Source organism: Mytilus trossulus, chromosome 14 (assembly GCF_036588685.1).
Source record: "Mytilus trossulus isolate FHL-02 chromosome 14, PNRI_Mtr1.1.1.hap1, whole genome shotgun sequence".
In the NCBI taxonomy this organism is placed as follows: Eukaryota; Metazoa; Mollusca; class Bivalvia; order Mytilida; family Mytilidae; genus Mytilus; species Mytilus trossulus.
Window position 1 is genome coordinate 42,085,000 of NC_086386.1, and position 15,382 is coordinate 42,100,381.

The window sequence follows — 15,382 nt, forward strand, 5'->3', positions numbered from 1 at the left end:
TCAAGTAAAAATCAATGCAAATTCAGACAAAGAATTCAGACTTTTCAAACTTTTGAATGTTTATGCTTCAGTGATCTGTAAATATTGAAATATTAACAGAGTCACATGTAAGCGATTTGTTTTTTCCTTCGATGCAATTATATTGACTATATATGATTAGAAATTCAACATTATGTTTAGCATCAGAAAATGTTTGTTTTTTTGGTCTTTAGACATTGATCATAGTGACTTAAACAAAAACTTTCAAGTTTAAATTGCATGCGTCCGAAGTTCTTTTCTTGAATTTAATTATACCGTAATGAGTAGATAAGTGGAGTTTATGTAGGGAACACTACAAAAGTCCAAAAGTCTGAAAAGACCAGTTTTTGTCTCGATTTGCATGAACTTTTACTCGACAATCTCAAAAAGAATGAATTATGTCTTAATTTTTCTTGACAAATTCTGACTTGTATTAAATAAGTATGAAATTTACTCGACATATTCTCGACATTCTGAATAATGTCTTAAAATTTCTCGACAGATTCTCGACATTCTTTTTTTTCCTCATTATGTCTCGACGGATTCTCGATATTCTTTTTTTTTCTCATTATGTCTCGACGGATTCTCGACATTCTTTTTTTTCCTCATTATGTCTCGACACATTCTTAACATTTTGAATTGTGTCTTAATTTTTCTTGATATATTCTTGACATGCTAAAATCTGTCTTGAATGTACTTAACACTAGGTCAAACTAGTTTTCCAATTGTTAAGTTAGAGTTATTCCCCTTAATGAATTAAAGCAGATTATTTTTTCTTTGGAAGTGTAAGTGTAGATAGTAGTATGTAAATCTATATAAACATTTTTTCTGCATTTGTTAATCCTTCGTATAATAAATAAAACAAAACTCTAGGTATAGGTTTAGTTGCTAGCAATAACATTTCTCTTTTCTAGCTAGCAATTTTAATCATGTTAAAACATTATGAATAAACAAATATATTATAACAACAATATTCAAACAAAACAAAATACAAAATGTCCAATACATTATTTAAATGGACTGAAGTCATATTTGATATTGTAAATCATACATTCTGTGAAAAAATAATATAACATAACTGAACCCCACCTTTTGAACAGCCAAAGTATGTCTTTGCATATTTTACCTATATATATCTTTTCCCCAAAACAAGAACCTATTATACAACTTCTCTCACTAACCATTTTTGAACTTATAAATACTATAACAATAACACAGGGAAAACCCAAAGTCTCGACAAAAAGAAATTTAATTTTTTCCGGCAAGATGACAAACAGTAAAGTGACAATTCAACATTCAAAACATATTTGCCAGTTAACAATAAAAATACAAGACAACTAAGTTAAACAATAAACAAAGTATTCTTTGTGTTTCTTATCTCCTTAATTTAACTTGTTAAAGGGTATTTTCTACTCTGTGTAAAAATAACCAGCTTTTTACAATACTATTTCAAATTGATTTAATATAAATAAAGGGACTGAAAAAGCAGAAAACAAATAATTGGTCTGTGTGCGTTTTTTCAAGATAAATACATTGAAAATTTGTCAAAAAATAAACATTGTTCTCAACTTTTCCTACACTTAACATTGGCACATTTTTTCTTTCAAAAACCATGAAAATATAACAAGAATTTCTATAGTTTTGTAAACATATCATTTTTAACTCTATGTGATACATTTAAGGGAAAAAAGTCGTAGTTAGTGTGCAAAATTTTTAAATGGTAGTTCATGGATAAACTTAAAACAAAGCTATAGGATTCCCAATTACTGGCAAGTTTTAAGATAGAAGAGGAGAGAACAGTCTTAAATGAATTAAATATATTTTTATTCAATGAGTACTTTATATTATATATCTTAATTGAAACCTGAAATATTTACATAAATATATACAAAAAAACAATCAGCTAGCTTAACCTATAATCAAAACTGTTAACTTATAGATATAGGAAGATGTGGTGTGAGTGTCAATGAGACAACTCTCCATCCAAATAACAATTTAAAAAAGTAAACAATTATTAGTCAATGAAAAGCCATCAACACGAAGCCTCGGTTCATAAAGGGCCCTTAAATTACTAGTAAATTTTGATAAAATCTGAAAATAAAATTTAAATGACAATAAGATAACATACTTCAAAAGTCAAACTTTACATGTTTTTACAAAATTGTCTACTAAAAAAGACTATTTAGTTTTTTCTTTATTGTCTGCATTAGCTGACCCTCTACTTGATCTACTTTGCCCAAGCAATGAAAGACAGTGTTCTTATGAATACTGTCTTTGTAAAGTTTACCACTACCCAACTTCCATGTTGAAAGCTTAGGCCCAGCTTTTTTTAGGTAGGTTATGTCGACTCTTGAGGTCCATATCTTTTCCACAGTTGCAAAGTCATACGTCTTGCCGCCACTTGCAATGCAGACATTGTCTCCTACTTTAAAATAAACTCCTAAACTGTTTGTCTGTGGAAGCTGTTCTGTTGTATGAGAAGAGACTGATGAAGCAGGAGAAATCATTGGAGGTTGAGTGGGTGAAGTTTGTGGAGAATTTGCTGGAGTAGATACCGGAGACACAGCAGGGGAAGATATGGGTGATGTTGTTGCGGAACTCACAATTGAAATATTCCTTTGTTTGAAGGATGCCCTGGGTTGTTTTGGTGGTATTACTGCCTCTCTGGCTTTCTTCCACTGCAATTTTCTAACACTACCGCCAGTTGCTATGGCTAACTCTCTGAAATAAAAAAATAAATAATTAGTATCTCTGTACTTCTATAAACCTAAGTTTGTAAATATTTATACAGATTTTCTCTTTATAAGTAATTTGTTTTTTATATAGTTAACTCGTCACCTGAAATGTTATTATTTGTTTTAGCTGTTATGACTAATGCATCAACATTTCAGAATATGCTGCATTATAACACACATCTTTCACTAGTATATAACTTAAAATATTGAATTGTTAACAACAACAAAGGTGTTTAAAATAACAATAATAATAACTGTTATCATATTGCATAAAAGATTCAATTATCTCCATTTTTTAGTTGGTGTCCTATGTTAACCACAATGGGGAAATATTAACATCAGAGGGTGAAAGGGTCTCTTTTTTTTTGGGAATAATAAGCAAGTTCACGAGTCTTCCAGACTTCTTCATTCTATTATTAGGATCAGGAACTGACATTTCATAAACAGAATTCTTATTTTGATTAACTGGAAGATTTTTTTTTACTTCCATATCTCATATATATTGCGTACACCTTTAATTCACGGTTTGCATGATAGTTTAAAAAGCCAGTACCGGAAACATGGAATGTAACAACTGAACAAAAATCTCAGAAGACCTCTAAGAAGTAAAAAGAAACTGATATCATCATCTCATTCTGTAAGGTAAGTTTATTTGCCAGTATTTGTTTCCTGTTTCTTTAATTGTTTGTATAGAACAGAAGTGTCAAAGGTTCACTGAAGATATATCTATCAACAACTGTTAATTTTATTAACATTTCCATATCAACTCTCTGAGTAAACTATGTCACTTATTCAATTGTCTAAAGTAATCGATAGCATGCAATTCTGTGATTTATATACATGTTATTTGTTTTCAATTTTAAGATTTATTCAGACCATTTATTGGATTGTTAAGCAGGTGTTACTCTTGGTCTTCTTATAACTTGCTATGTAGCCTGGCTTATATATAACCTGATTAAGGGGGCTCGTGGGTCTAAAACATTTTTATTTATATGATATAGGATTTCGCTATATTTTTCTATTTATAAATGAACTTTATCTTATTCTTAATAGATAAATAAAAAAATTTGGTCACCATTCATTTCGGCTCACAATCTTCAAAAAAAAAAGCATACATTTTTTGTAAATGTCCTTTTTTTCTGTCAAACTTATAATGAGAGAAACAGTAATATCAAAATAGAAAAAAAATTTACAGAAATCAATTAAACTTATACAATTATTTAATTTATGAACAGCTTATTTGAAAAAAAACAATAAAAATATAGTTCACCGATGATTTAAAAAAATATTTCAATTTTAATGCCAAAAAATGGCATTTTTGCATCAAAGGGAGATAATTTAGAGCTTTTTCAATGATATTTACATTTTAAATGTCACCTGGGGCCAACACAGAAATATTTTTTGGAATGATTTTTGTACCATGTGATAAAGTACCAATTACTAAGGATAATTAATAAAATTTGTAATGAAAAATAAATTTTTAAATTTTTTCTGAAAATCTTACACCCTCAAGCCTCATTAAAGAATTTATGTATACATGTGCTTGTCCCAATTCAGGAGCCTGTAATTCAGTGGTTGTCGTTTGTTTGAGTGTTACATATTTGTTTTTCGTTCATTTTTTTACATAACTAAGGCGGTTAGTCTTCTTGTTTAAATTGTTTTACATTGTCTTATTGGGCCTTTTATAGCTGACTATGCGGTATGGGCTTTGCTCATTGTTAAAGCTGTACTATGACCTATAGTTGTTAATGTTTGTGTCATTTTGGTCTTTTGTGAATAGTTGTCTCATTGGCAATCATACCACATCTTCTATTTTATATAACTCAAGAATGTTGTATGCTACGCCCCATTATATTTTAAACACATTACAGACAAAGATGTACTGACATTCTTAAGGTCAAAGGTAAACTTAACACCCTTTTGACCTGGTGGCAGGAGCATGAATTATGCATACACTTCTTAAAACAAAATTATACTCACTTGGTTTTTTCATATCCCTTTTGGTTGTACATTCTTTTTCTGAACCTTGTTCTAACTTTTTCTCTGGTTCTAGGTGTATCTGGTAGATCATTAATGAAGTTGATAACTTCCGAAACACTGTCCTCAAAAGTTTTGTCAGATGTGCTGCTCAGTTTGGTTGTATGGAGGACACTGGTTATCTGGTTCTACAATGATGAATAAATATGATAAAATGAATGATAATATTACAGAAAGAAATTAAGGAATAAGTTCTAATACAGTTTTGATGTACTGACATTCACTTAGTGTGACACACTATATTTTCAATGTCCAATAAACCATGAAACTTGGTCAGAACACTAATTTGACTTACAACTAATAAGGATCAGGAGCCTGTAATTCAGTGGTTGTGGTTTGTTCATGTGTTACATATTTATTTTTCGTTCCTTTTTTTACATAAATAAGGCCGTTAGTTTTCTTGTTTGAATTGTTTTACATTGTCTCATCCGGGCATTTTATAGCTGACTAAGCGGTATGGGCTTTGACATACAGTGACCTATAGTTATTAATGTGTGTATCATTTTGGTCTTTTGTGGATAGTTGTCTCATTGGCAATCATACCACATCTTCTTTTTCATATGTTCTAAAAGTTTAAAGTAGCTGTGACTTAAACGTCATTGAAATCTACCTTGACCGGAAACTTTAACAAGAAATGATGCAACAATCTTTACTGACAGAAAGATCTAGGAACATGGAAAATAGAGAACATAGAAATAGCAGATGGGACATTAAAATTGACATTTATTTTAAAACAACAAGAATTATCAATTTTGCCCTTAAAGGTCCATTTAAGGCCATAATTACATGCCCAGGTTCATCTTGCAATTTTCAGTGTTTGTATCCAATTTTTTTTTTTCTTAGATGTGACCATAAGTGATAAATTGTCAGAAGTGATGTTGTAATATTAAAAATATGCGACAATCTTATCATTTTCTTGCAATAAATTGAAAAAACTTCATGAGACTTTCTATGAATTATTACTTAAACTCTTATATCAGTTTAAAAATTAAGAAAGAAAACAGGGAATGTGTCGAAGCGACAACAACCTAACCATAGAGCAGACAACAGTTTTGTATAATATGAGATTTAAATCTTATAATGAGTAATTATGACTTATGAAAGTTTTTACTCCAATTTCATGGTTCACTGACCTGATCCCTATTTCTGTTATATATATAGTCATTGTGCTGTCAGTTTATTTTTCATATATGAGTTTGGATATCCCTTTGGTACCTTTCCCCTCTCTATTCAGGTGCAGATCCAGCTATTTTTTGCTCCCAGGGGGGTCAAAACCAAGAAATATGTCTGGGCCTTTTATAGCGGACTATGTGTGTGGGCTTTGCCCATTGTTGAAGGCCATACAGTGAACTGTAGATGTTAATTTCTGTGTCATTTGGTCCTTTTGAGAGTTGTCTCATTGGCAATCACACACACCTTCTTTTTTCTATTAAGGGGGCTTGCAAGTCTAAATAATTATTTTTTTTCAAACATAGGATTTCACTATTTTTCCAAAAATAAATTATCCTATCCTTAATGGAAATAAATAAATAAAAATATGGGTCACTGTTTATTTCAGCTCACAATCTACCTTTGTAAAAAGCATGCATTTTTTTAGGTAATGTAAATTCAGAAATTATTGTGAGTTTTTTATTATTGCAATTATTGCGACAGAATTGTAAACGCAATAATTAAAAATTCACATTTTGTAATATTCTAACTGAATAAAGCAGGACTTTTCTCAAAATTGTAAAAATTAAAATCGCATTTAAGTTTAAAATGACAAAATCACAATAATACACACGCAATAATTTCTGAATTTACAGTACTTTTCTATTGAACTTATAGGAGAAAAAAGGTAAAATTGAAACAAAAAAAGAACCAAACTACAGAAATGGTTTAAATTTTACAATGTTTAGTTTAAGAAAATATAGGTCACTAATGAGTTAAAAAAATTATTTTAATTTCTATGCAAAATAATGGCGTTTTTTACCAACGAGGGAGCTTTTTTAATCATCTAAAAAATTTAAAAGTCATCTGGGGCCAAAACAACTGTTTTAAAGTAACAACTAATTTTAGATGTAATAAATAAAATGTTTAATGAAAAAAACAAATGTTTCAATTTTTGCAGATTTTTTTGTACCGTTGCATTAGCCTCCTGCTTACCTAAAAGTCACATAGTAACATTTGAGTTTCCTTGATAAATTTTGAATCTTATTTTGAATCTTTTTAATTTTATTTCAAATTAACTATTAGGAGATACTCATACAATTTTACCAAAAAAACTGTTGAAAAATATTAATCATTAATATAAGAAGATTTAATAGGTATCTGGAACTTACTCAGTATATTACACTTATTTATTCATAATCATAATGAAATGTATTCATATTCTTCATTATTAACAAAAGCTAGGAGTAAATTTTTATCAATGAGTGCAATACTTAACAAATAGCGTATAAGATTCAGCTGAAAAAAAGCTTTATTTTTTGTATGTGGTAAGAAAATTTCAGGTGTATTAATTTTCTCTGACCCAATACATTTGTAGTTTCATATCTTCATGCCGTAAGCATACATTATCCATTTGAACCATTTTCTTTATAAAAAAACTTAGTATTGTTTTAAGTTTTCAAGAAATAAAATTTATTCATTGGCCAAACAATTTTATTTCAAATATCATTCATTAAGTTATAATTCAAAATTAAGTGAAACCTTAATGGCATGTAAAGAATAAACAGATTTATTTAAAACTAAGAAAAATTTCTACTTAAATACAAAATATCAAAGTACCCTATCATTAAGTGTTTAAAACATTTAAAATAGTGAACCCGGATCAGTATAATAATAATGATAGTCCCAGAAGTGTAATATGCATTAAAAGAAAGGCTTTATTATTTTTTCATAATTCCATCATAATTTTTCCAATTCATTTTATTTTACTTTAATTACATTTTAATTCACTCGTTAGTAATTTTCACACCTTTAAATGATCAGTGTACAATTGATGAAGGTAAGAGTTTAATCTTATCATTTTGATCTTAATTTACATCCACAACCTTGACATCTTTATTGCACAATGTATTAGATCTTTAAATTTTTTCACACCTTTCGTGTATTACCTATAGTTAAAACTTTTTGCAAAATAAATTTTATTACTTCATCAACCTGATCAAAGGTAAATATTTTTTTAATCCTTTGATTGATGTTTTTTATCCAATCATGAAACAGCATAATTTTACTTTTACCTATGTTTAAAAACTCATTGGCCAATCAAAAAGTCTTAAACACAAACATAAGTAATGCCATATAAATATAACCTCAATTATTTAATTGAAATCCATATCTCATTATCCTGTCAGTGCATAAATGTTGTTAATCTTGTTTCTTGTATTAAACTATGGTTGTTGCAGTTCCTTTCAAATATGGTGAGTAGACTTTATTTTTTTTTAACTCATACTTGAATATAATTATACTGATTATTATATTCACTGGCAGCAGAGACAAAACTAAATAGATTTTGATGTTTATTTATGGTTAAAAAATTTAACAATTAGTGAGATACCTTTGAAAAGGCTTTTAAAATATCTAAAGAATAAATAGGGACAGTTAAGGCTATAATACAAACAGCAAGATACACAAGTAGATTCCTTCAGAAAATGCACTCTTTCAGAGTCGCTTCCCCTCAAAATGCATTTTCGAACAAAAAACATTGTGCTATATATATTATAATGATCATTAGAAACTTGTAAAAATATGAATATAAAACTTTGGCAATTTTTCTTCTAAATAATTAAGTTCTTTCATATTAAAAAGCAGATGTGGTATGATTCATTATTGCCAATGTGACAATTCTCCACAAGAGACCAAATGACACTTAACTAAATAATCACTGTACAGTCTACTACAATAAGCAAATTTAGGCCAAAATTGCATAGACGGCTATAAAAGGCCCCGAAATGACAAGTGTAAGTTACAGCATGTACAATTCAGTTTTATTTCATGGATTTAAAATATTTAAATATTCAAAGTTTTAAGTGCATGGTATAGACTTCTGCTATCAGAACTGAAAATATATATATATTTAAAGGTCATACATACTGCCTGTTTTACCTAAATAACTTATAATTTCTTCAATTACAATTCAAAAAGTATTTAAAATTAGCAGGTCATTAAAATAAATATTGACACATAAGCAAATAAAACATTTTTAGATATTAATTTGTGTAAATGGGGCTTAATGCTAAATTGAAGTATTTGATTATTGTTGAAGGCTAGGCAATGTCAGTCACATTTACCTTCCCTATAAGAATAATTCTAATTGATAAATTTCTCATTACCATGGCTTGTCCTGAATATGTATCTGAAATACCACTGAATGTTTAAAGCTAATCTATAATTTGACACTTATTGGATAACTTTAAAACTTAAATTATACTTTTTTAAATGCTAGAAAATGGGGGGAAAACATTAATAAATTGATATATTTATAATTGCTGAATGTTAAGATTTTCTGATTATGGTTAATTCAGGCTGATCATCATCTTTTCAACTTTAAATGTGTTGTTTCTGTTGATATACAATGTACAAATTGTAGTATGCTTCTGAATGGTAGTTTTGATCATGCTAAATTAGCACCAGACTAATACAGTATAATAATATGTTACTTTCTTTCATTGAACACTCTCTATAACGAATGCATAGACCATTATCAATCATACTGATAACTCATTAGTTTGAAAATATCACTTCTAAATGTATGAGAGGATATTTCTGATATGATAAGACTTGTTTTACTTTCTAATAGAAATAAATAATATTAAGATCACATCTGACAATATCTAATCCAACATTCTTTTGATTATAAATGTCTTTAATACAAATTTCCTTTTTAAGATATTGGTTAGAATTTAGTTTAGAAAAGAAAAGTACTTTTTTTTTAGAACAGACCCTTAATTTTTTATATTTTTTCTAAGTATGATAGTATTACTACATCTATCATGTCTATACAAGAATGCAATATTACTTTTATTATGTTCAACTGATACTCTTCAATAAAGGTCTAGTAAAATATAAAATACATAATTGTCTTACCTGTAATAGCTTAAAGGCAGTTGTCTTTGGTTTGAAGTAGTCTTCAGTAGTCATGTTGAGAACTAAAATATCAGTCTGTGTACCAACACTTTCTTTGGTCAGATTACAGGCACACACTAGTCCAAAAGCCATTTGTACAGCACAGCACTTGCATCTTAGATCACATTTTGGTGGCTGATCTCCTCTGTCAGATTGTGTATTAAAGTTCTGTAGTGTGGCCATAGTTATGTCTTGAGAGGAAGGATTTAGCATCTGAAAATTAAATAAGAAATTTGCAATGTAAATTAAATCACTTTTGTATGCATAATAAAATATGGAAACATGATAATAATTTCAGTGAACTCTTAAAAGATTCAGTAAATTAAGACTTGAGCATAGACATCCTTTTTGATAGACTATTTTATTATCTTAGTCATAGCAATTATTTGAGTATTTTGCCTTTGTAATAGAACAATAATAATTAACTAAGAAATTGTTATTTGCCAAAGATGTGGAAATGTACAGAAATATCACAGTCAAGAGTACTACATACATGTACAAGTTACTTTTATTTTATTTATTTAAAGAAGTTAATTAGTAAGATACGTGTACTTTTAAAAATATACATACAACTTTGATACAAGTGTATTTTATTTAATTTTTCTAATATATTATTTTATTGGCTAATTTAGTTACATGTATGTACCATAGACATTAAATTTTTTAACTTATACAAGTAAAAAAATTCAAACTATCTTAATTTCTTTAAGATTTTTTTATCAAACATGAGTGTCTGTCCTTTACCATATGTTAACAGATGTCATTATTCAACATGTATGTTTAATTTCATCGACAATGAAATTTAAATCTAACAAAATTTACTTATAAGTAGACACAAATAACTTGTACTAGAAGTACCCCTGTACTAGAAGTAACCATGACTGGTTTCTTGAAAAAAAATGGTTGTTTTTATAATGACATATTATTGCAAAATGCCTTATTAATTTTAGATATAAATGGTTAATATCAATGATAGATTAGACCGTTGGTTTTCCCGTTTGAATGGTTTTACACTAGTAATTTTGGGGCCCTTTATAGCTTGTTGTTTGGTGTGAGCCAAGGCTCCGTGTTGAAGGTCGTACTTTACAATAATGGTTTAATTTTCAAATTGTTATTTGGATGGAGAGTTGTCTCATTGGCATTTACACCACATCTTCCTATATCTATAGACCCTCATCTCTCACCTTTTACACAGACACCAGTCTTTAGTGTAACCATCTTAACTGTTTTACCCTGGACAAAATAGTTTTAAGTTTATTTATCATGTTTATTTAGGTAATTAACTATATATATATAAATATACTCTTTAAACAAAAAGTTCATATTTCCCCATCTCAGAGTTTTAATTTCATTCTTGTTAGTTGTTTGTATTAAGTAATTATCAACACAAATTATCATAATACATTGTTTGAAAATTTAAAAAAATCAGATTTATATAAAGAAATAGGATGAGGTCAATAACAATAAAATTACAGATGGAAACAAGGAATGTCACAGAAAAACAACCCGACCAAAGAGTAAAAAAATTATTTGTGAAAGAAAAAAGTAGCACAACATGTTTACATGTATGTATTGTTAAAAGAGAAAGCTAATAAATAATTATGACTTTTGAGAAAGATCTTTGGAAAAAGGGAGATGGTACAGATGGGATAATCTCTGTTAAAAAGATATAAAAAGTACTAGATTTTGCAACACTATATTTGTCTACTATAATGCCACTTCTGAATTTCATGTTTAATTGTCGACTTAATTTCACCATATGATAATACAATGTAGATACTACTTTTTGAAACACTAGTGTGATTTTGCTGGGAGCAAATATAAAGAAAATTATGCCTGTCAATATTTATTATTAAAAAAAGTTCTCGCTTGGCTTTAATTAATGGGAAAAAAGTCCTTGCCCTGCTTAAAAAAACTTAAGTACACATATGATATGTTTTATAACTTTAGTTTAAGTAAATAGAAATATATGAAATTTTGACATAAGGTTTGTGACCACAAAAGAAAGGTTGGGATTGTTTTTGGAAGTTTTGGTTCCAACAGTTTAGGAATTGGGGACCAAAAAGGGGTCCAAATAAGCATTTTTCTTGGTTTTAGCACCATAACTTTAGTATAAGTTTATAGAAATCTATGAAATTTAAACACAAGGTTTATGACCGTAAAAGGAAGGTTGGGATTGATTTAGGGAGTTTTGGTCCAAACAGTTTAGGAAAAAGGGGCCAAAAGGGTCCAAAGTTAAACCATTAGAAGATCAGATCATAATTTTTTGCACAGATGTTTCCAAAAGAAGCAGATGTGATATGATTGCCAATGAGACAACTCTCCAAAAGCTACCAAAATGAAACAGAAATGAACAACTATAGGTCACTGTATGGCCTTCAACAATGAGCAACACCTATACTGAGATGAATTTTTTTTTATAAACATCAAAAAGGATATTTTATAATTTACAACCTATATTCATGGAATGCAAGAAACATGTTGAAAAATTAATTATAATTACACAGAGAGTGTTCATTTAATAAATATCTGTTGGTCTATCAGCATGATATAAGTATCAAAAACATTTTGACATGACCTACCATCAGAATATCATCAGTTAATGATGTTTGCTGCTCAGATTCAAAATAAATAACTTTCCAAAAACTAGTATGTATTGATAGGGGTTAAGTTGAGGATTAAAAAAATCAAAAAGAATATAGGGGTCAATGTGATTGTTTTTGAGATATTAGCCATTGGAATTTTGGCCAGAAATGTTCTCTCTTGACTTTTCTAGCTTTACCATTGACCAGTTAAAAGTTCTCAAAAACTATTTAATATAATTAAGATTTATAAGACTTTCACAAATGGCTTATAATTATACATGTATAAGATTTATACAAAGAAAAAATGGGGGTTCATGGTCAAATTTTTTTAAGGCATTCAAATGGATAAAACCAGAGAATTTCAAAAGCTGACAAAATTTCCAAAACATATATATATGACAAGCATACATCCTTAAATATAATTGAAGACAATTTTGTTAAAAAAAATTGTATCTCAAATTTGATACTAATGTTTATGTTAATCATGGATCATAGTTAGACTATACAAATCATTGTTTAAATCAAATATTATACAATTATGTTAAATATCAAGATTTTAAATACTTAACAACATCAAATTGCAAAATAGGGCCTTGCTTATGCTCAGAAAAATAAAATATGATATATAAAGCAAAGCAACATTATCTGATTATTAGAAAATATGATAAAAAAAAATAACTTTACTTCTAAAAATGCAATATTCATGTTCATATTCATAAACAGGTGAGAAAATAATGAAACTTAAATGAGTTGAAATGGTTTATTGGGTCTATAATGGTTGTGTTTGAATATTATTATTTTATACAGAGTAATTAACACTCCTCCCCTCTTTTTCTATCTGTCCTCCCAAATAAAAAACCGAAATAACTTTACTAGACAGATTTTGATGCCTTATATTAATTGTTCACATGTTAATTATTTAAACTAATTACTATAGTGTATTTGCAACTCACCGTATTTTGCTGGTATGACATCTGACTTGTTGATCTACTACTAGTTGGCAGAGAATAAGTTGGCTGGTATTGATGCATTATCTGGTTGTTACTTCTCACATTGTTAAGATGTGTAAAGGTTGGCTGGTAGTGACGTTGATATTCCATGTTGACAAGCAAACAATAATGTGCAAGTGTTCAGTTTTACTTTTTATATAAGGTTAAAAAGATGATAATTGATTGGTTAAACATCTACTTGTGTTTTCTATTTGAAGTTTTACAGGTGTTATAATAACGATGAACATGGCTTCAATGCCAAGCTGACATGTATATGGCTCTTGTAAATTGAAAATGCCATTTCTATTGTGTTTTTAATATTATGATTGGGTTTGTGAAGCCATTCGAATATATCCTGATAGGAAACTTCAAATGATGAAAGTTTTTTTGCAAATTCATTAAATGTTTGGATTGTTTTTCCTAATTGCTATCAAAACAACATTTAAATTATTTTACTATGTATAATACATTTGAAATGTTGTGTACAAATATATTTGCAATGTTAATGATATGCATTAATAACAATCAGAAGTTTTATGTTTATAATACATTTATATTTATAATTAAAGTGTTTTTGAATAAATATATAAATGTAAATTATTTATTTTCCTGCATCCTTGTGCATTATATGTAAAGCGGTTTTGTGTTTACATTTTTAAATAGTACTATTAAATTTAAAGTTTATAGTCCTAACCAGTAATATTCTTTAATATATGATTATGTGAAACAATTTATTTGCAAAATTTGTCAAATAAAAATTAATTCAACAGAATCAAAAGACTTGGTAATCTATGAAAATCCACAGTCAGTCTGTGGATGATGAGATTCACTTAATTTCATTATGTCCAAGAAAAGCTAGATTATAACTTAAATTTTACTTTCAAATTCTACACAAAATTAAAAAAGTATCAAATTTAAGCTTAACCTTTAGAAAGCATATTTCCATGATTTTTACCTTGTTATATTCATATGGCACATAACCATGACAAGAGCACCAGAACTAGTATAGCAATTTCGTAGGTTGATTTTTTTAATTTTGTTTCATAATTTTTTTTTTTATATCTTATCAAAATGACTTTTTTTCCTTGAGGTTTTGTGACTTTTTTTTGTTTATGTTTCTACTCTATATTAAACAAACCAGTACATGTATTATTAAATATAACACTTCAATCCTTCATAATTAATAATTTACAAAAAAGTTCCAATTTTTTTTCACAAATGTTTTTTAAATTATAAACTTAAAATTTAAAAGCTCATTAATTGGTAACCGTATGTATACATAACAGCCACTAAAGAAAAAATATGTAAATGTTTGAAAAAAATTTAGATTAAGGCCATATTACAAATTTTTCCACATTTTTAATGAAAAACAGGAAAATATGGGCTAGTTGTCTTCTCTAGAAACACTCAGATCTCATGCATCAAGGATTTGATAGTTAGACTAACTATACAAATCCTTGCATGCATCAACAAAAAAATCTTTTGATATAATTTTTGTTTTTCAATTAAAATAATTGACAAGAAGATTAAGATTGTTTAAAAACTGATACACTGTGGTCTTGATCCAAATGTGTTTTTAATTTATAAACTTTGTTTATAACTTGTATAAACACGTGAATCCTATCCACTGGAATTAATGGTTAAAGTTCAGTTTATAATTTTAGTTCAATTAGTCCAGTCAAACTAAATTTTAACCTCAAACTAATTGCAACAGATTTTTTTTAATTCTAATCTTTATATGTCCCAAATATACACAGAAAAAAGTCCTATAAAATCTAATTTGAGGAAAACTCAAAATCAGCATTTTTATTAGAAAGGGATTAACTCTGCAAAAATGAGTTTTTTTTTGTCAGTTTTTGGTTGATTTTCTTGAAATTTATGTAAAGTATGATACTTTGATGGGGTTATA

At 28.1% G+C, this 15,382-nt stretch overlaps 1 protein-coding gene across 1 annotated transcript; it reads right to left on the reverse strand.

Moving 5' to 3' along the window:
- Positions 1–1,478: 1,478 nt before the first annotated feature.
- LOC134697378 (uncharacterized) lies at positions 1,479–13,992 on the reverse strand. The gene is made up of 4 exons (XM_063559635.1): positions 13,438–13,992; positions 9,861–10,112; positions 4,734–4,918; positions 1,479–2,739 (listed from the first exon to the last, which is right to left on the reverse strand). The coding sequence occupies exons 1-4, from the start codon at positions 13,582–13,584 to the stop codon at positions 2,187–2,189; spliced, it is 1,137 nt and encodes a 378-aa protein (XP_063415705.1). The 5' UTR covers positions 13,585–13,992; the 3' UTR covers positions 1,479–2,186.
- Between the last annotated feature and the right edge of the window lie 1,390 nt (positions 13,993–15,382).